At 43.6% G+C, this 19,697-nt stretch overlaps 1 protein-coding gene across 5 annotated transcripts in view; it reads left to right on the plus strand.

The window, feature by feature from the left end:
* The window catches only part of TRAPPC9 (trafficking protein particle complex subunit 9), a 633,394-nt gene that overhangs the window by 93,708 nt on the left and 519,989 nt on the right, over nucleotides 1-19,697 (plus strand). For all 5 annotated transcript variants that reach the window (XM_060195954.1, XM_060195953.1, XM_060195955.1 and 2 more), the window contains 2 exons: nucleotides 3,059-3,275; nucleotides 17,765-17,908. In XM_060195954.1, coding sequence (XP_060051937.1) covers nucleotides 3,059-3,275; nucleotides 17,765-17,908 — 361 coding nt within the window. The remainder of the gene's footprint in view (nucleotides 1-3,058; nucleotides 3,276-17,764; nucleotides 17,909-19,697) is intronic.

Below are 19,697 nucleotides of genomic sequence, written 5' to 3' on the forward strand. Positions count from 1 at the left end.
CTGCTGGTGGTGTGAGTCACAGAGATGGAGCAGGGTAGGCATGCCCAAGGTGGCACAGGGCACAGGAAGCAGACTAAATGCCATGCCTATGATATATGTATTTAAATAGCAACAAAACAAAATAAAACAACAACAAAAAAGCCACTAGAGTGTTTTAAGTAAGGGATCAAGGTGCTTAAAAAATATCACTCTTAAAGAATAGGAAAGCTTTCAAGGGAGGAGATGGGATACAGAACGCTGGTGGTAGGAATTGTACCCCTCTTATCCTATAGTCTTGTCGATATTTTCATTTTATAAATATAAAAAGTAGAAGGGAAAAATATCACGCTATGGCTATGAGATGCTTGGAAATGTGAGAAATCTTACAATATGAGGTAGCGTCTTGGCCAGACTGGCTGTCAGTTATAATAATGCAGTGGCCTTTCATTCCAGCGTTATCAGTTAATACTATGTAATATTGAACAACTCACTTGAAGAAATTAACAGTGGGAGTTATCATTTGGAACAGTTATGCTCCAGTTTTCTGGCTTTGGGGGCTTCTGGATCACGATGCTAGACCCCAATCATCCCAACCTCACCTTTTACTCCAGACTACACTTAAATAACTAAAAACAGATTTTTAACCGACAGCAGCCATGATTATAACTATAGCTGTTGTTATTACAGTGTGCTAGGAATTCAGAGGTGAACCTGGAAGTCTCCTTGGCTTTGCTGTTCACATCCTATTTGGAGAGTTAAAGCTACAGTGCTTGGTGAGATTAGTGCAGGAGGGCATTAGGCCATTGCAGACTGACAGGAGAGGTGGGTGAGGAAGTTTTGTCAGGTGGGTGGTGTGTTAGCTGCATATGGTCGTATTTGGTTGGCTTTCAATTTCAGGCTCTGTGAGTTATCATCAGAGGGAAAAGATTACATGGAGGGTAACAAGAGGCACTCGGGACTCTGCAGCACTGAAAGACAGGTACTAAGAATCATGTGGTTACAGTTTGCACAGTCATGAAAGTGCATAAACTTACGTGCTAAACCCAGAGATGGTAGGTAGTAGGTGGCGGGGCTGTGTGGTGGCACACATTATCATGTGAAAGGACCCTTGGTCAAGTCTTGTAGGGGTTAGCTTCATAAACAGTGGAACAATGCTATAGATGTTCATTCTCTCTGTCTCTCTATCCCTTTTTCTCAACCTCTTACCCTTAATCAAAAGAACAAAGAAAAAATAAACAAACAAAAAACACCACTGGGAAAACATGGTAGAGTTGTGTAGGCACAGAAGCCCAGTGATAATCTTGGTGGCAAAAGAAAAAGAAAAGTGGGTGACATTTCATGAAGCTAGAGGTTTGATTTTGATTTTTAAGGTTCTTCAAGAATGTATATAAGGCTGCTGGATGACCAGGTGAAGCTTACATTTTGCTTTGTCACTTTCACATGGTTTGCCTCCTGTGGACACTGCTCAAACAGTCTCAGGTTCAATCCCCTGATCAGTGCTCTGGTTAAAAAAAAATAGGGGTCCTGTAGGATTGGTGTTGTATTCTGTTTTGAACAGAATTCTAGCTGATTTCTTTTTTTTTTTTTTCCTGTATAAAGGAGCATCTTTAATGAAATCCGTCATAGATTTCATTAAACCTAGAGGAATTACTCTATTTGTCCAATTGCCTATTATTTGGGTTGTAAGCAAGATCTTCCCTCACTGGCAGGGAAGCCCTCCAATCCCCAAGGGTGGAAGTCTTTGCTGGCTCTGTTCCATGCTGTATCCCAGCCACAGAGAAGACATTCAATAAATACTGTTGATAGATTGAGAGAACAGTTGAACATGGTTCTGTTTGGTTTGATTATAGGTTACTGGTGGGATAAGGGTGGGTTGAGGCAAGGCTTATAGGGAAGGTGGGAGGGTGGTGAGCAGGGGAGACAGCTTAAGGGTTATGCAAAGAGACTCTCATGCCTGAGCCCCCAAAGTTCTGGGCTCACCCCACTCCCGTAAATCAGAGCTGAGAGTGCTCTGTTAAAAAAAAAAAGCAGTTGGGCCATATTAGGGGATTGAGAGGTTTCTGAGTGCTACTGAGATGAGAGCTAGACTCCTGCCTATGCTTCACAAATGTTAGCTAGTCAGCTGCATGGCAGATGGATGAAGGCAGGTGGAGAAAGATGGCAGAAAGACTAACTTGGGTTGGTCTCTTCAGTGGTAGCACACTTGGTTAACAACATTCACTGTGTAGTTTGTGGGTCTTTGTATTTTCTATTTTGAGATCTTATGTCTTTGATAAAGGTCCTTGCAAAGTCTTAGTGTATAGATGAACTCCTGTTTCATTCCACTTCTTTTTAAAAAAATTTTATTTTGTTTTATTTAGTTATTTAAAAAAGGAGACATTAACAAAACGGTTGTAGGAAAGGAGGGATACAACTCCACACAGTTCCCACCACCAGCTCTCTATATCCCACCCCCTCCCCTGATAGCTTTCCCATTCTCTAGCCCTCTGGGAGCATGGACCCAGGGTCATTGAGGGTTGCAGAAGGTAGAAGGTCTGGCTTCTGTAATTGCTTCCTCGCTGAACATGGATGTTGACTGGCCGATCCATACTCCCAGTCTGCCTCTCTCTGTCCCTAGTAGGGTGGGGCTCTGGGGAAGCAGAGCTCCAAGACACATTGGTGGGGTCATCTGTCCAAGGAAGTCTGGTGGGCATCATGCTGGCATCTGGAACCTGGTGGCTGAAAAGAAAGTTAACATACAAAGCCAAACAAACTGTTGAGCACCTTCCGTTTCTTTTATAAAGAACTTAAAGTTGACATCTTAGGTGGTATATAGCAATTTCCTTACTTACAGAGACGGTGAGCTTTATTAGCAAAAGGGCAGGATGAACTTGAAGAGATGGGCCTCATAAAAGCTTCTGGAAACTTCCACAGAAAGCTGCTTTAGTGCTTGATGTCACTGTCTTACAATCTCACCTTCCCCTTCCATTGATAATTCAGCATGTCTAGATTACATGAAAGAGCTTAAAAAAAAATAAAACCTGCCATTTTCATTTACCTGTCCCCTTCAAAACCTGTTTGCTGTCTTTCTGTGCTGCAGCTTTCTGAAGAAGAAAAGATTCAGCGCTACAGCATCCTCTCAGAGCTCTATGAGCTGATCGGCTTCCACCGCAAGTCCGCCTTCTTCAAGCGCGTTGCTGCCATGCAGTGCGTGGCCCCCAGCATCTCAGAGCCTGGGTGGAGGGCCTGCTATAAACTCCTCCTGGAGACGCTCCCTGGCTACAGCCTGTCACTGGATCCTAAAGACTTCAACAAAGGTACATGAAAGCCTGTGGCTGGACTCAAGGGTTGCTTTCTTTCTTTCTTTCTTTCTTTCTTTCTTTCTTTCTTTCTTTCTTTCTTTCTTTCTTTCTTTCTTTCTTTTTGCCTCCAGGGTTATTGCCGGGGCTCAGCACCACAAATCCACTGCTCCTGGAGACCATTTTTTCCTCTTTTGTTGCCCTTGTTTTTTTTGATCATTGTTGTGGTTACTATTATTATTGTTGTTGTTGCTGTCGTTGGATAGGACAGAGAAATTGAGAGAGGAGGGGAGACAGAGAGGGGGAGAGCAAGATAGACACTCGTGGACCTGCTTCACCGCCTGTGAAGCGACCCCCCTGCAGGTGGGGAGCCAGGGCTCCAAACTGGGATCCTTATGCCGGTCCTTGTGCTTTGCGCCATATGCGCTTAACCCGCTGTGCTACCGCCGGACTCCCCGGGTTGCTTTCTTTTAATTCACTGCACATTGTTTAGATCCCATTCTCCACACCTGGCGCTCTGGTGCTGTGTTTCAGAGGTGGGTACTTAGGATAATACAAATACGACAGAAAGTAGTAGTGCCCTGCTGGGAGCAGGCATTCTTACATCTAAACCAGTAGGAGTCAGAATCTTCTGTGAGCTCATTAGCATGATATATCATTCATAAACACCTGAAGTACCTAATGAATTTTATATATTTAATTTTTAAGAAGTTTTTTTTTTTAAAAAAAACTATATTTATTGGAAAGAGACAGTCAGAAATCGAGAGGGAAGGGGGTGATAGGGAGAGAGAAAGAGAGACACCTACAACCCTGCTTCTCCACTCGCAAAGATTTCCCCCGCAGGTGGGGACCAGGGGCTCGAACCTGGGTTCTTGCACTTTGTATCATGTGTGCTCAACCAGGTGCCGCCACCCGGCCCCCCTAATGAATTTTATATGTGAGGTTTTAGTTTTGGACATAAGAGTGCATATGTCCCTTCAAATTAGTGTTTGAGTGTCTTGGATAAATGTGTAGGAGTGGCATTGCTGGATCCTAAGGCAATTCCATTTCATTTGTTTGAGGACTCTCCATCCAGTCTTCCCTAGGGGCTGCACCAGTTTGCAGTCCTACCAGCAGTGTCACGGTGTTCCTTTTTTTTTTTTCTTCTACAACCTCTCCAACAACTGTTATGAGGAAATAAAAGTTATAAAGTAGACTTTGGTTTCATTCTCCCCACCATGTGCACAGCCTCCACTCACTTTTCATATCTCTGACATCCATGGTGCATTTGCTGTAACTGATGAGCCTGTGCTGACACAGGGTCACCCAGAGTCATAGTTGACCTTAGTGCTCACTCGTGGAGATGTATATGCTATGGGCTAGGACAAGTTTCTGTTGGCTTGTAACATGCACTCAACCCAGTGAACCACCACCCAACCCCTTATATCGACTTGTATCTGCTGTTATAGTACCAGAATATTGCTGTTGCCCTAAAAATCATCCATGCCTCTAATTTTCATCTCCCCCTCCCTCTCTTCCTCCCTCCCCCATCCCTCTCTCCTTTCTTCCTTTCTTCCCTCCTAACCCATAGCAACTGTAATTCTTTTTTCAGTCTCTATAGCTTTTTTTCTTTACCTTTTTCAAAATTCCATGTGGTTCAGACAGTACAGTTTATAACCTTTCCAAATTAGATTCTTTCAAAAAATTTCTTGTATTATCTTTATTTATTGGATAGAGATAGCCAGAAATTGAGAGGGGAGGGAGAGAGAGAGATAGAGAGAGAAAGAGAGAGAGAAACACGATGGAGAGAGAGAGATAGAGAGAGACCTGTAACATTGCTTCACCACTTGCAAAACTTTTCCCCTGCAGGTGGGGACGAGGGGCTTGAACTCAGGTCCTTGTGCAGTGTAATGTGTGTGCTCAACCAGGTGCGCCACCATCTGGCCCCTCCAGATTGGCTTCTTTCACTCAGTTATATACTTTTAAGGTTTATCTTCCATGTCTTTTCATTGCTCAAGAGCTTCATATCTCCCTTCCTTCTTTCTTTCCTAATATTGTATTTATTTCTTTGTTAATGAAAAAGAGAGTGAGAACACAGGAACATCACTCTGGCACTGCGATGCCAGGATTTGAACTCTGGACCTCTCGAATTTAAGTCCAGTGCTTTAGCGTGGTGCTACTCTCTGGGCTTAATACTCTTTCATGTTTTTTTAAGCTTATTTCTGTTGAACATTGAATTGTATTACACTGTTTTGATAGACCACATTTGCTTACCTACCCTTTTATCTACTGAAGGGTAACTTGGTTGTTTTTAAGTTTTGAGTTATGAGTAAAGGTATGCAAGTTTTTGTGTGGATATAAATTTTCTTTTTTTAATATTTATTTTATTTATTCCCTTTTGTTACCCTTGTTTTATTGTTGTCATTATTATTGGTGTCGTCGTTGTTGAGTGGAACAGAGAGAAATGGAGGGAGGAGGGGGAAGACAGAGGGGGAGAGAAAGACAGACACCTGCAGACCTGCTTCACCGCGTGTGAAGTGACTCCCCTGCAGGTGGAGAGCTGGGGGCTCGAACCGGGATCCTTATACCGGTCCTTGTGCTTTGCGCCACCTGCGCTTAACCTGGTGCGCTACAGCCCGACTCCCATAAATTTTCAACATGTTTAAATAAAGACCATAGAGCATAGTTGCTAGATGACATGCTAAGAATTTTTTCCTTTTCGCCCTCTCTCTATTCTATTGGATAGGACAGAGGGAAATTGAGAGGGATTGGGAGATAGAGAGAAAGACAGACACCTGCAGACCTGCTTTCCTGCTTTTAAAGTAGCCCTGCTGCAGGTGGGGGGTGAGGCTTGAACCTGGGGGTCCCTGTGCACGGCACTCTGTGTCTTAGCCAGGTGTGCCACCACCCTGACCCTGGTTCTTTATTTTATTATTGTTGCATTTTAAAATTTACTTGTTTTTATTTTATTTTATATTTATTTATTTATTATTGGATAGAGACAGAGAGAAACTGAGAGGGAGGGGGAGATAGAGAGGGAGACAGAGAGACACCTGCAGCCCCGCTTCACCACTCGTGAAGCTTTGCCCCTGCAGGTTAAAATTTACTTGTTTTTAAGGATATGAGAGCACTATGAAGAGGGAAAGCTTCATGAGAGGTGCTATATTGTGTTTTCTTCTTTCTCTGCTTTCTCTGCCTTTCTGACTTTCACCCTTTATATGGAAAACAGATTTAGATTCTATCTTAGTTGATGAAACTATACAGGTACAAAGCTTCAGTGAAGCCCCTGGTGGTGAAAAACAAACAAACAAAAAAGGTTCTTTGTTTATTTTGGATAATAATTCTTTATCAAATGTGCCTTTTGCAAATACTTTCTCCTAGACTGTGGCCTATTTATTTATTTATTTATATTTTTCTTGCTAACTAGAACACTGTTTAGTTCTGAGTATTGTTGGTACTGGAGAATGAACACAGAACCTCTTGCTTGAAAGTCCTTTTGTGCTATGACTGCATTCTCTCCTTGGCCCCTACACTGTCTTTTTTTTTTTTTTTGCCTTGAGGATTATCGCTGGGTCTCAGTGTGGGTACTATGAATCCACTGCTCCTGGTGGCCATTTTTTCCATTTTGTATTGGACAGGACAGAGAGAAATTGAGAGGGGAGAGGAAGAGAGAAAGATAGACACCTGCAGACCTGCTTCCCAATTTGTGAAGCATCTCCCCTGCAGGTGGGGAGCTGGTGGCTCAAACTGGGATCCTTACACTTTGTACTATGTGCACTTAACCAGGTGCTCCACTGCCCGACCCCCTACATTGTCTTTTGAAGGGCAAAAGTTAAAAAAGTTTTTGCAGGAACCTCATTGCTCAAATAAAAAGGGAAAGACAGACAAAGGGGGAAACAGCACCTCACCAAAGCTTCCTCCAACATGGTGGGGGACTAGCTTCTCTCCCAGGTGAGCTGTCTCTCTGTCCTAGAAGTTTTAAATTTTATGAGGTCTAGTTTCTCAATTCTTTCTTTCATGAAATTTGTCTTTGTTGTTGTGTCTAAAAAAGTCATCACTAGAACCAAAGTTATCACTAAACCCAAGGTCATCTAGCTTTTCTTCTGTGTTTCCTTTTGAGTTTATTATTTTTGTGTGTGTGTGAAGGGAATAAGGTCTGTCTAGATTCATTTGTTTTGCATATGAATGTCTGGCTGTCTTGACAACATTTGTTGAAAAGAGTATCTTTGCTTTGTATCATCTTTGCTCCTTTGTCAAAAAGATCAGTTGGCTATATGTGGATCTATTTTTGGACTCAGCATTGCTGTTTTAAGAGATTTGTCAGTCTCTTCTTTTGCCAATGATCTCAGTATCTTGATGACTGTAGCTTTATCATAAGTCTTGGAGTGGAGGATTTACTTATTAACAAAAATTGTCTTTTCTGGATGTTAAAAATGGATTGTTATCAAGAGGTAGCTGCTCCCATTTTCTTTCTTTTTTAAAATTAATTTTATTTATTTATTATTGGATAGAGATAGAAATTGAGAGGGGAGAGGGAGAGACACAGAGACATCTGCAGCCCTGCTTCACCACTTGTGAAGCTTTCTCTCTGCAGGTGGGGACCAGGGCCTTAACCCCGGGTCCTTGTGCCCTGCAGTGTATATGCTTAACCAGGTGTGCCACTGCCTAGCCCTGCTGCTCACATTTTTCTTCAGTATTTCCCAGCGTCTGACATAGTGAATGTATAGAGTGACGGCTAAGCTAGAAGGGTGACTGCCTGAGTTTGTGGCCTACATAGTGGTGCTGGCACTGGGCATGAGTGGGGGCAGAAGCCCAGAGCTTGTGGCTGTTAGCTTGGTCTAGGGCTGGGTGAGTCCAGACAGAGGGGCCTCTGTCTTCACCCGCTGGTACTTCCTCTCAGAACACCTTCTGCTTATGCTTGCCCAGGCAGCACTGTTTCCTAGCCACACCATGGCCAGTCATTGGCTATACCTTGTTGCTCTCACAGCTTGGCGAGTGGCTCTTGTGTGTTCACCTAAGATGGAGAGAACAGAGATACCTAGGGAGATCCAGTGCCATTCCCATGGTTGGCCACAGTCCTGAGAGACCCCTCACCATTGCTGACCAGCTGTGTCCCTTAGGCCTTCCACTTACTGTCCAGGGTCTCTATCTTCTTCCTCATCTGCATGGCCAGGGGTGAGATGTACTTTTTTCAGGGGAGAATTTTGAAAGTGAGAGGGATCAGTCTCTGAAAAGTGCTGAAGACAGTGCTTAGCACATCAGATCAAGATAGATATGACTCACCCTCTTCCCTCTTAATTTCTCCCTGTCTCTGTCAACAAAACAATGGAGAGAGGAAAAAATTGCCACCCGGAGCAGTGGATTTATCATGCAGGCATTGAGCCCCAGCAATAACCCTGATGGCAAATATATATATATATATATATGCTGAGTAATTTTTCTGACACCACTGTTAGGACTGTTTATTGAAAATTATATGCTGATGATGACAATTTTTTGGCTTATGGCTACAAAGTATCCTGAGGTAGTAAATCCCTTTTCTTTTTTTTTTTTTTTTTTCCTCCAGGGTTATTGCTGGGCTCGGTGTCTGCACCATGAATCCACCGCTCCTAGAGGCCTTTTTTTCCCCTTTTGTTGCCCTTGTTGTAGCCTCGTTGTGGTTATTATTATTGCCATTGTTGATGTTGTTCGTTGTTGGATAGGACAGAGAGAAATGGAGAGAGGAGAGGAAGACAGAGAGGGGGAGAGAAAGACAGACACCTGCAGACCTGCTTTACCGCCTGTGAAGCGACTCCCCTGCAGGTGGGGAGCTGGGGGCTCGAACCGGGATCCTTACGCTGGTCCTTGCGCTTTGCGCCACATGCGCTTGACCCACTGCACCACCGCCCCACCCCCAGTAAATCCCTTTTCTTTTCTTCTTTCTTTCTTTTTTTTTTTTTTTTGGCCTCCAGGGTTATCTCTGGGGCTCAGTGTCTGCACTGTGTACCTACTGCTCCTGTGACCATTTTTCTTTCTTTCTTTCTTTTTTATAGGATGGAGAGAATTTGAGATGAGAGGGGAGGGGAAAACAGAGAGGGGGAGAGAGAGAAAGATAGACACCTGCAGACCTGCTTCACTGCTTTTGAAGCACCCCCCCCCCCATAGGTGGGTAGCTGGGGGCTCGAACTGGGATCCTTGCACTGGTCTTTGTGCTTCATACTGTGTACGTTTAACCTGGTGTGCCATGCCCGGCCCCTGGAAATCCCTTTTATTTACTTAAATTTTTCTTATTAGTGATTGACTAATGGTTAACAAGACTGTAAGATAGCAGGAATATAATTCCATACAGTTCCCACCACCAGAGTTCCGTGTCCCATCCTTTACATTAGAAGCTTCCCTATTCTTTATCCCTCTGGGATTATGGACCAAAGTTCTTTATGGGTTGCAGAAAGTGGAAGGTCTACCTTCTGTAATTGCTTCTCCACTAGACATGGATGCTGGCAGGTGGATCCATACCCCCAGCCTGTTTTTATCTTTCCCTAGTAGGTTAGGGTGAGACTTCAGGACACGTTGGTGAGCTCATCTGCCGAGGGAAGTCAGGATGAAATCATAGTTGTGTCTGCAATTTGATGGCCAGGAAATCCCTTTTATAAATTTCACGTAGTATACCAACAGTGGGATGTTGGCACATGATTATTCAGAGGGATTGAGAATTAAATGTCTTGCCTTCAAGTTATATGAACACTAACTTCATTTCTAGTCTGTTAACATCATCATTCACTGGCATTTCAAATGCTGGTCAAATTACTCCATTCTTAGTGAACATGTCCTCATGTTTCTTAGATGTCTCTTAGACCAACAGTCTTTTTCAGTCAGTCTAATAATAAGTGTGTGTGTGTGTGTGTGTGTGTGTGTGTGTGTGTGTGTGTGTGTGTGTGTGTATGTATGTATGTATGTATGTATGTATGTATGCTCTCTCTCTGTCCCCTGGAATTTCTTCTTCTACTTTTTTTTTTAAACATTAGTGATTTACAAAATTACAAAATAAAAGGGTTACAATTCCATTCCATTCCCACCACCAGAGTTCTGTGTCCCCTTTTCTTCCATTGGAAATTGCAGTGGTTCTTACAAGGTCGAGAAAGGATATTTTAAAGAGAGAGGCAGACTAGGAGTATGGGTTGACTTGCTAACGCCCATGTTCAGTGGAGAAGCAATTACAGAAGCCGGATCTTCCACCTTCTGCATCCCACAGTGATCCTGGTTCCATATTCCCAGAGGGTTAAAGAATAGGAAAGCTATCAGGGGAGGGGATGGGATACGGAGTTCTGGTGGTGGGAATTGTGTGGGGTTGTACCCCTCTTATCCTGTGGTTTTTGTCAGTGTTTCCTTTTTATAAATAAAAATTATATATATAAAAAACTGTCCATGTTCACAGTGAGTGGAAGCTCCATTTACTATGCTTCTGAGAGAAAGATCAAAATTGCTTTCCAATTTTTTTCCCCCCTTTTGTTGCCCTTGTTGTAGCCTTGTTGTGGTTTTTATTGTTGTTGTTATTGATGTCATTGTTGTTGGATAGGACAGAGAGAAATGGAGAGAGGAAGGGAAGACAGAGGGGGAGAGAAAGACAGACACCTGCAGACCTCCTTCACCACCTGTGAAGTGACTCCCCTGCAGGTGGGGGGCCAGGGGCTCAAACCGGGATCCTTATGCCGGTCCTTGTGTTTTGCGCCACATGCATTTAACCCGCTGTGATACCGCCTGACCCCCTTCAGTTTTTTTTTTTTTTTTTGCAGGGTGTCTTTTGAATATAACTTCTGACTGACTTCAGATTAAAAGCCAGACACTTGGGCTCTATGCAACTTAAACTAGGAGTTGTTTTCTATGTATACTGGAACCAGTTACTTCTAAGATTTAAGCGTCCATTTTCCAGGGTTTTTTTTTTTTTTTCATTACTCTTTTCTCTTTCAGCAAAACTTTTTTTTCTTATTCTTCACGCATTTCCTTTACTCACGCTTCTGGTCTCTGCCAGTTTTTTACAGGGGTCACCCTGGTGCCTTAGCCCTAATGGGATCCTTTTCTTTTTCTCTCTCATTGAATCCTGTTGTTCTTCCTTATAGCACTTCCATAATTTAGAAGTAAACTTAGATGAAAACCTGGGAGATGTCTAAACACCTGCCTCCTCAATTAACCATGTGAACTGAGACCCCCCCCCAATTCTGACTGTGTCCTATAATTAACCATGTGAACTGAGACCCGCCAATTCTGACTGTGTCCTATAATTAACCATGTGAACTGAGACCCCCCCAATTCTGACTGTGTCCTATAATTAACCATGTGAACTGAGACCCCCCCCAATTCTGACTGTGTCCTATGTCTGCACATGGCAGGTATTCAGGTAAAGCTGTGTAACACTGGACCAAACCCCAATGAGCAGCTGTGTTAATAATGTGTAGAATTTGTGCCTTGACCTTTACTTTTATTTATTATTTATAATTTTTAAATTTTTTAATATTTATTTTCCATTTTGTTGCCCCTGTTATTTTTTTATTGTTGTTGTAGTTATTATTGCTGTTGTTATTGATGTCGTCGCTGTTAGCTAGGACAGAGAGAAATGGAGCGAGGAGGGGAAGACAGAGGCAGAGAAAGATAGACACCTGCAGACCTGCTTCACCATCTGTGAAGTGACTCCCCTGTAGGTGGGGAGCCGGGGGCTCCAACCGGGATCCTTATGCCGGTCCTTGCACTTTGCGCCACATGTGCTTAACCCGCTGTGCTACTGCCCGATTCCCCACCTTAACTTTTAAATAAGATGAATGAAGCATATAAACTTGATTCTTTTAAAAGGAAAGAATTATACTTCAGATGATTCAGCATTTCTTTTTAAATAACTATATTTAAACTTTATTTATGACAAAGACAGAAATTGAGAGGGAAGGGAGGAGACTGAGAGAAAGATAGACACCTGCAGATCATCTTCGCTGCTCATGAAGCATCCTCCCTGCATGTGGGGAGCAGGGGCTTTACTCCTTGTACATGGTGATGTGTGTATTCAGCTGGGTGAGTCTCTGACTGGCCCCAACCTGGTGGTTCTGTGGGAGTGTTTCTGGTATAACTGTGACTGGAAAGTGGACTATCTTGCCAGCCCTCTAACTTTATTTTAATAAAAAGTAACAATCATGGGAGTCGGGCAGTAGTGCTCATGTGTTAAGCTCCTGTGGCGCGAAGCACAAGGATCCATGCAGTTCCAGCCCCCCCCCCCCCCCCGCTCCCCACCTTCAGGGGAGTCACTTCGCTAGTGGTGAAGCAGGTCTGCAGGTGTCTTTCTCTCCCCTTCTCTGTCTTTCCCTCCGCCTCTATTTCTCTCTGTCCTAACAACGACAACAAGAACAACAACAATAGTAACTACAACAATAATAAAAAACAACAAGGGCAACAAAAGGTAAAATAAAGAAATAAAAAAAATTTAAATAAAAAAGGTAACAATCACATTGAGTTTCATCTCCACTTTTGCTTTGGATCACTTTAGAGGTTTTTTTTTTTTTTTTTTTTTTAAAGAGAATCTAATGGAAATCTACTCCAAAGCTGGGCTTACTGAATAATAGGCAAGCTGTCTGTATTCTCTGGTCTTGAAATGTCTGCTTCTTATATATTGACACTAGTTGGTTGTAGAAAGACAAGAGTTGGACATAGATGTGTATTGCGCTCGGCTGCCCAGGGGCTGCTTATTATCACTTCCCTTTGGTGTTGTTGTATGTGAAAACTTTTGATCACTTTTAAAAATAATTTTTGATCAGCCTTTTCCTGAATAGGAATTATATTTCCCTCTGAAACTCTTATGAAAGAGACTGGCAAGGCAGATGGATTTGTTAAAAGGTCATAAAATAGTGAACTCTCACATAGGTGAGTGTTTCAAATACAGGAGTGTTGGCAGTGTTACTACTGGGTCAAATGCTGCACATCTGTCTTCAGAAGAAAAGGCTTCAGGTTTTATAGGAGAAAGAGTTTAATCACATAGCAGTTATGACTGGGATGCTATTTAGTGTTAAGAAAATTCACAGTCTTACCCATAATTGCCAGTTAGGAACTGGATCACTATCTAAAAAGAATTCATCAAAGTGTTGTTTGCCAGTTCTTAAGTGAAGAAACCTTGATACAGCAGTGCTGAGATCAGTTAAGCCAGGTCATTCTGAAGTCGTGGCTAGGTTAGTCACCACATTGATTTCAGCTTCTTAATCCCTTTTCAAATCACTTATTTCTGTTGGCCTTTGGTCTTCGCTTCTTTTGACATTGAGGAAATTGGAAGGATTGACTGATGTACTTCTCCTTCCCTGATTTATGGAAAGTGGTGCTACTTTCTGTCCCCAAAGATTCCTGTAAGACAAGCCATGAGGATATAAAGTAGAGACTGCGTGTGTGCATGTAAGTTTGGTCAACTCCATGAATTTTCATTGAAAAAAATATTATGAAGTAGTTTATTTTTCAGTAATTTGAAGGTATACTACAGTGAGCCCACCACTCAGATTAAATAATTATTAATATTTTGCCACTTTGCTACCAGGGTTATTGCTAGGACTCAGTGCCAGCACTATAAATCCACAGCTCCTGGCAGCCCTTTCTTTCCCTCCCTCCCTCCCTCCCTCCCTTCCTTCCTTCCTTCCTTTCCCTCCCTCCCTCCTTCCCTCCCTCACTCCTTCCCTTCCTCCTCCTCCTTCTTCTTCTCCTCCTCCCCTCCCCCCCCACTCCTCCTCTTCTTCTTTCTTCAATTTGATTTGATAGGACAAAGAGAAATTGGGTGGGGGAGAGGTAGAAGGGAGGGAGAGAAAGACACTTGCAGATCTGCTTCACTGCTGGTACAGTGTCCCCCCTCTACAGGTGGGGAGCAGGGACTCAAACCTGGGCTCTTTCGAATGATAATCTGTATGTTCTACCAGGATGCCACTGGCTGGCCCCTTTTTTTTCTTTTGTTTTTTGTTGAAGTATTTTTACAACTGATCCTAGAGATTTTGCTTTAGAATACATGTCTGCAAAACAGGGGGCTTTTCTTTCATCGATCAGGCTTTTGACTTGACCCACATGTTTGCTAATATCAGCTGTGTAATAGGTATCTTGCTGGGCATTAGGAACACTTGAATGAATAAAGCATGGTTCTGTCTGCCAAGAAGGAATTGATGATCGATGAAAGAAACATACACAAGCTTATAGGCCCTCACTGAGCCTGCCATATAACTGTGATGGGTTGAAATTTGTGCCTGATACAGTGGAAATACATTAGGAGGGACTGGTCAGCTCTGATGGTATGACTGGTTGCTGCTACCATGCCCTTTTGGCTCCGGGACACATACCACTGTGGGAACTTGTTTTGGACTCCTATCCCTATGTCTTTACAAATGACTTTGAAGTGGGAAGACCTTCAAGTTAGTAATTGATGCCATAGGGAAATGAAATGAAGAGCTAACACTTTGTGACCTTCAGGAGCTACTTGTCGGGGCAGAGCATAGGCTCACTTGCATAGTGCGCCTGCATTGCCTTGCACAGGACCCAGCTTTGTGCCCAGACCTCTGACACTGGAGGAAGCTTCAGTGCTGTGCTGTCTTTGTCTCTCTCTCTCTTCTCTACCTGAAAAATTCTATCTGAAGTAGTCAAGCCCCAGTGACTATGAGGACAGTGACAATAACAACAATAGCAACAACAAGGAACTACTTTTGTTCCAGTAAACTGTTTTTTTTAAAGAAACTTTATTATATTATTTTATTTTTTAATATTTATTTATTCCCTTTTGTTGCCCTTGTTTTATTGTTGTAGTTATTATTGTTGTTGTTATTGATGTCGTCGTTGTTGGATAGGACAGAGAGAAATGGAGAGAGGCGGGGAAGACAGAGAGGGGGAGAGAAAGATAGACACCTGCAGACCTGCTTCACCGCCTGTGAATCGATTCCCCTGCAGGTGGGGAGCGGGGGCTTGAACCGGGATCCTTACGCCGGTCCTTTCGCTTTGTGCCACATGAACTTAACCTGCTGTGCTACTGTCTGACTCCCAAGTAAACTGTTTTTTAAACTTTCTTTATTGGGAATTAGTGGTCTACAGTCAACAGTAAAATAAAACAAAATACAATAGTTTGTACATGTGTAGCATTTCTCAGTTTTCCACATAACAATTCAAACCCCACTAGGCCCTCCTTTGTCTTCCAGGACCTGAACCCTCTCCCTCACCCCAGAGTCTTTTACTTTGGCGCAATACACCAAGGAACTACTTTTCTATTGCATGGTTTTGTCATATAAGTAGAATATAGATAATTGAAGCACATGAACTTGCTAAAAAAAAAAGTAAAAAAGTAATTGAACCGTTCCTAAGGCTTTTTTTTTTTTAACCTTTTATTTATTATTGGATAGAGACAGAGAGAAATTGAGAGGGGGAAGAGGGAGATAGAAAGGGAAAGAGACAGAGACACCTGCAGCCCTGCCTTACTACTCGTGAAGCTTTTCCCCTGCAGGTGGGGACCAGGGGCCTGAACCTGAGTCTTTGGGCCCAGTAATGTGTGTGTTCAACCAGGTGTGCCACCGCATGGCTCCCTTGTTCCTAAGACTTTATGAGAACTGTGGTGATTGGTGGGGAGGTTGGCACAGAGCAGTATGGAACTATATCCCTGTAACCTTACAGTCTTGTAAACCATTATTAAAGCATTGATAAGAATTAAATTTTAAAAAGTTACTTTTCAACAGATTTCCATTACCTTTTATTTAAGACATGCTGAATGATTTTAAGGGAGCAGCCTCAAAAGTCCACTGAGGGGATCGGGCAGCAGTGCACTAGGTTGAGCGCACATAGCACACAGTGTAGGGACCCGCGTAAGGCTCTTGATTTGGGCCCCGGCTCCCCACCTGCAGGGGGTTCACTTTACAAGTGGTGAAGCAGGTTTTCAGGTGTCTAACTTTCTCTTCCCCGTTGTCGTGCGCTGGCCGCGGAGAAGAGAGAGGGGGTCCGGAGCGAAGAGGAAACACAAATCTTTATTTGTGCTGGCACCTCAGAGTTGGGTGCTAGAGAAGCAGGTTGGGCCACGTGGAGGTAGCGACAATGGCCGCCTCATGCAGTGACCTTTCCTGCGTCTGAACACCAGAGTGGAGCACCGGCAAGAGAGCGAGGTGCGGAAAATGAAGGGTTTTTATAGGAGCAGCTTTCTCGAGAATGGGAAGGGGGAGGAGTAACCAGAGCACTCCAGGATAGGATGATAACTCTCGTGAGAATGGGAGGGAGAAGGAGTGACCAAAGCACTCCAGATATTGCGGGGATATAGACAATGTCCTGAGGGCACAACATGGTGGAACAGGCACTCTGAGAATGTCCCAACTCTCACGGGAACTAGCAGTAGCCTGAGGGGACAACATGGCAGATGTGACTGCATCGCACAATTTCCCAGCATTCCCCTCTCTATCTTCCCCTTCCCTCTTAATTTCTCTCTGTCCTGCTTAACAACAGCAATAGCAGCAACATCAACATCCACAAAATGGAAAAAGGCTTCCAGGAGCAGTGGATTCATGGTGCAGGTACCAAGCCCTAGCGAAAAAAAAAAAAAAATCCATTGAACAATGCAGAGGTGCCTCAGCAAGTGGAGCATGGGACTTTTATGCACAAGCCCCTAGCTCTGATCCCCAGCACTGCATGTGTTGGAGCAGAGAGTGGGGACCTGCTCTCTCACTATCTAAATAAATAAATATCCACTGAAAGTATTTTTTTCCTTTTGCCTCCCTCTAGGGTAATCTCTGGGGCTCGGTGTCTGTACTATGAATCCATTGCTCCTGCTGGCCATTTTCCCCCCATTATTATTGTTGCTGTTATTGTTGTTGCTGCTATTATTTTTGTTGCACAGGTCAGAGAGAAATGGAGAGTGGAGGGGAAGACAGAGAGAGGGAGAGGAAGATAGACACCTGCAGATCTGCTTCACAGCTTGTGAAGTGACTCCCTTGCAGGTGGGGAGCTGGGGGCTCCAATGGGGACTCTTGTGCCAGTCCTTGTGCTTCTCACTGTGTGCACTTTACCAGTGCGCCCGCGTGTGCACACAGTACTGGGTTTCAAACCAGGAGCCTCATGAATGAGAGTCCTCTCCCAGTTGAGCTATCTTCATAGCAGCTCTAAAACCCATCTAAAGCATAAAAAGGCCTATCACTTTAGAGTTCTTTCCTGGGATAAGAAAGCAGAGGGGAAATGCTTTGAATTTGATGATTGAGGCATGACTATTGACTGAGTGATTGGCTGATTGATTGTCGTTGCCAGGTTTTCCAGCTCAAAGCTGACTTTTTTTTTTTAAATAGAGAGACAAAGACAGAGAGACAGAGATAGATGGAAAGATACCACAGCACTAAAGCTTCCTCTGCTACAGGTCTGGCTGAAACCTGGTTTGTATATATGGCAGACCAGGCACACTATGCAGGGGAGCTATGTTGTCTCTAAATCATTGGTTTGACACTTTGCAATCAACCAGCTTAGTGTTTTGGGGTTTGTCACCAGCGCCTGCTCTGGAAGTGCTAATGGGATGTTCTGTGTCCTTCGTGCAGGTACTCACCGGGGCTGGGCTGCCGTCCAGATGCGCCTGCTGCATGAGCTGGTGTACGCCTCCCGGAGGATGGGGAATCCTGCTCTTTCTGTCAGACACTTGTCCTTCCTCCTGCAGACCATGCTGGATTTTTTGTCTGATCAAGGTGAGTGAGGTTTTTAAATTTTACTTTTATAGTTTTGTATTACAGAATTGCATGTCGACAGGGGTTTGAATCCACACCATTCCCACCACCAGAGTTCTGAATCTTCACTCTCCCCACTGCAGTCCACTACAGTTCCCCTAAGGTTGGAGACATGGGCCGACCATCTTCTCTACAACTATCTGTCCACATTTATACATAGTTTCCCCCTTCTTTTTCTGATTCAATCCTCTCCCTCTAAGCCACTCATGACATCACAACTACCTCCATATGTCCCTCTCCTTTTCCTTTTCCTTTTACTTCTCTCTGTCTCTGGGTGCTGATGGAGCTGGAGTGCAGAGTCCCCTTATCTTCATCCTAGCACTTCTCCCCCACTGGGAGTATGGATCAAGGTTGTTTATGGGGAGCACATGGTAGGAGTTCTGGCTTCTGTAGCTGCTTCTCTGCTAAGCATGGGCATTGACAGGTCGATCCATACCCCCAACCTGTTTCTATCTTTCCCTAGTGGACCAGAGCTCTGGAGATGCCAGGATCCAGGACACATTGGTGAGGCCATCTGCCCAGAGAAGTCAGGGTGGAGTCATGGTAGCATCTGTAGCCTGGTGTTTGGAAGGTGGCATGACCTAAGTTGAGACAAGATGGTTAATGAACAGGAACCAGAAAGTAGGATCAGAGCAGATGAGGTTAGGGATTTTAGGGTAGAAGAATGCTAGGAGAACCATTTTTGACATGTTCCTGGGGACATACAACTATAGCAGTTTTGCTTGAGTTTGGTAGCTAGTCTGAAGTTGGATGAGAATGTTGTCTGAGAGAATGGTGTCAGAGTGGAGAGAAGGGCTAGAAAGTTGGATTAGGGAAGGGAGTTCTTATAAAAAATTTTTTTTGTGGCTAAAATTAACTATTTAAAGTGAGTGAGTTTACATATATATATATATATATATATATATATATATATATATATTTTTTTTTTTTTTTTTTCTTCCAAGGAGGCTCTGTAAATGAACACTCATGCTGGCTTATATAAGTGACTCACATTTAGGTGGGTAATGTCCCCAGCTCTGCTGGTAGGAAGACACCTGCTCACCATGCCCTGGACCCCTGTGGCACCCTCCTTACTCCCTTGGGTGCCCAAAGCCTCAGCTCACTATCTCTTTCATGTCCCTACTCCTAGGACCCTCCCACTGTTCTCTGCTTTTCCTGATCTCTTCTCTCTGCTTCTCAAGGGGCTCCTTCTCAGTTTCTGCCTGTTCTACATTTTATAAACTTTGAATATGAAAGTATGAAGTCTGTATATTTCTTTTTAAAATTTTTTTTATTGGGGATTAATGGTTTATAGTTGACACCAAAACACAATAGTTTGCAGTCAAACTCTCTGCCCCTGAGCTAACCCCTGCTCGGAACACAATAGTTTGTACATGCATAACATTTCCCAGTTTTCCACATATGAAGTCTGTACAGAGCAGTGCACAGTTCATAAGAGTATAGCTCCAAGGGGCACCTGGTAGAGTGCATCTCACTGTGTGGGAGGACCCAACTTCCAGCCCCAGTACCACATGGGAACACTGTGGGTAGCACTAGGAGGATGCTCTACGGATGGTGCAGCAGCGCTGTGGTGTCTTCTTTATTTCTGTCTCTTTGCCCCATCATTGGTCTAAAATAAAAAGAAATGGGGCGGGGGTAGATAGCATAATGGTTATGCAAGAGACTCTCATGCCTGAGGATCCAAGGTCCCAGGTTCAATCCTCAATACCACCATGTGCCAGAGCTGAGCAGTGCTCTGATAAAAATAAAA

The sequence above is a fragment of the Erinaceus europaeus genome, chromosome 8, assembly GCF_950295315.1.
Source record: "Erinaceus europaeus chromosome 8, mEriEur2.1, whole genome shotgun sequence".
NCBI lineage: Eukaryota > Metazoa > Chordata > Mammalia > Eulipotyphla > Erinaceidae > Erinaceus > Erinaceus europaeus.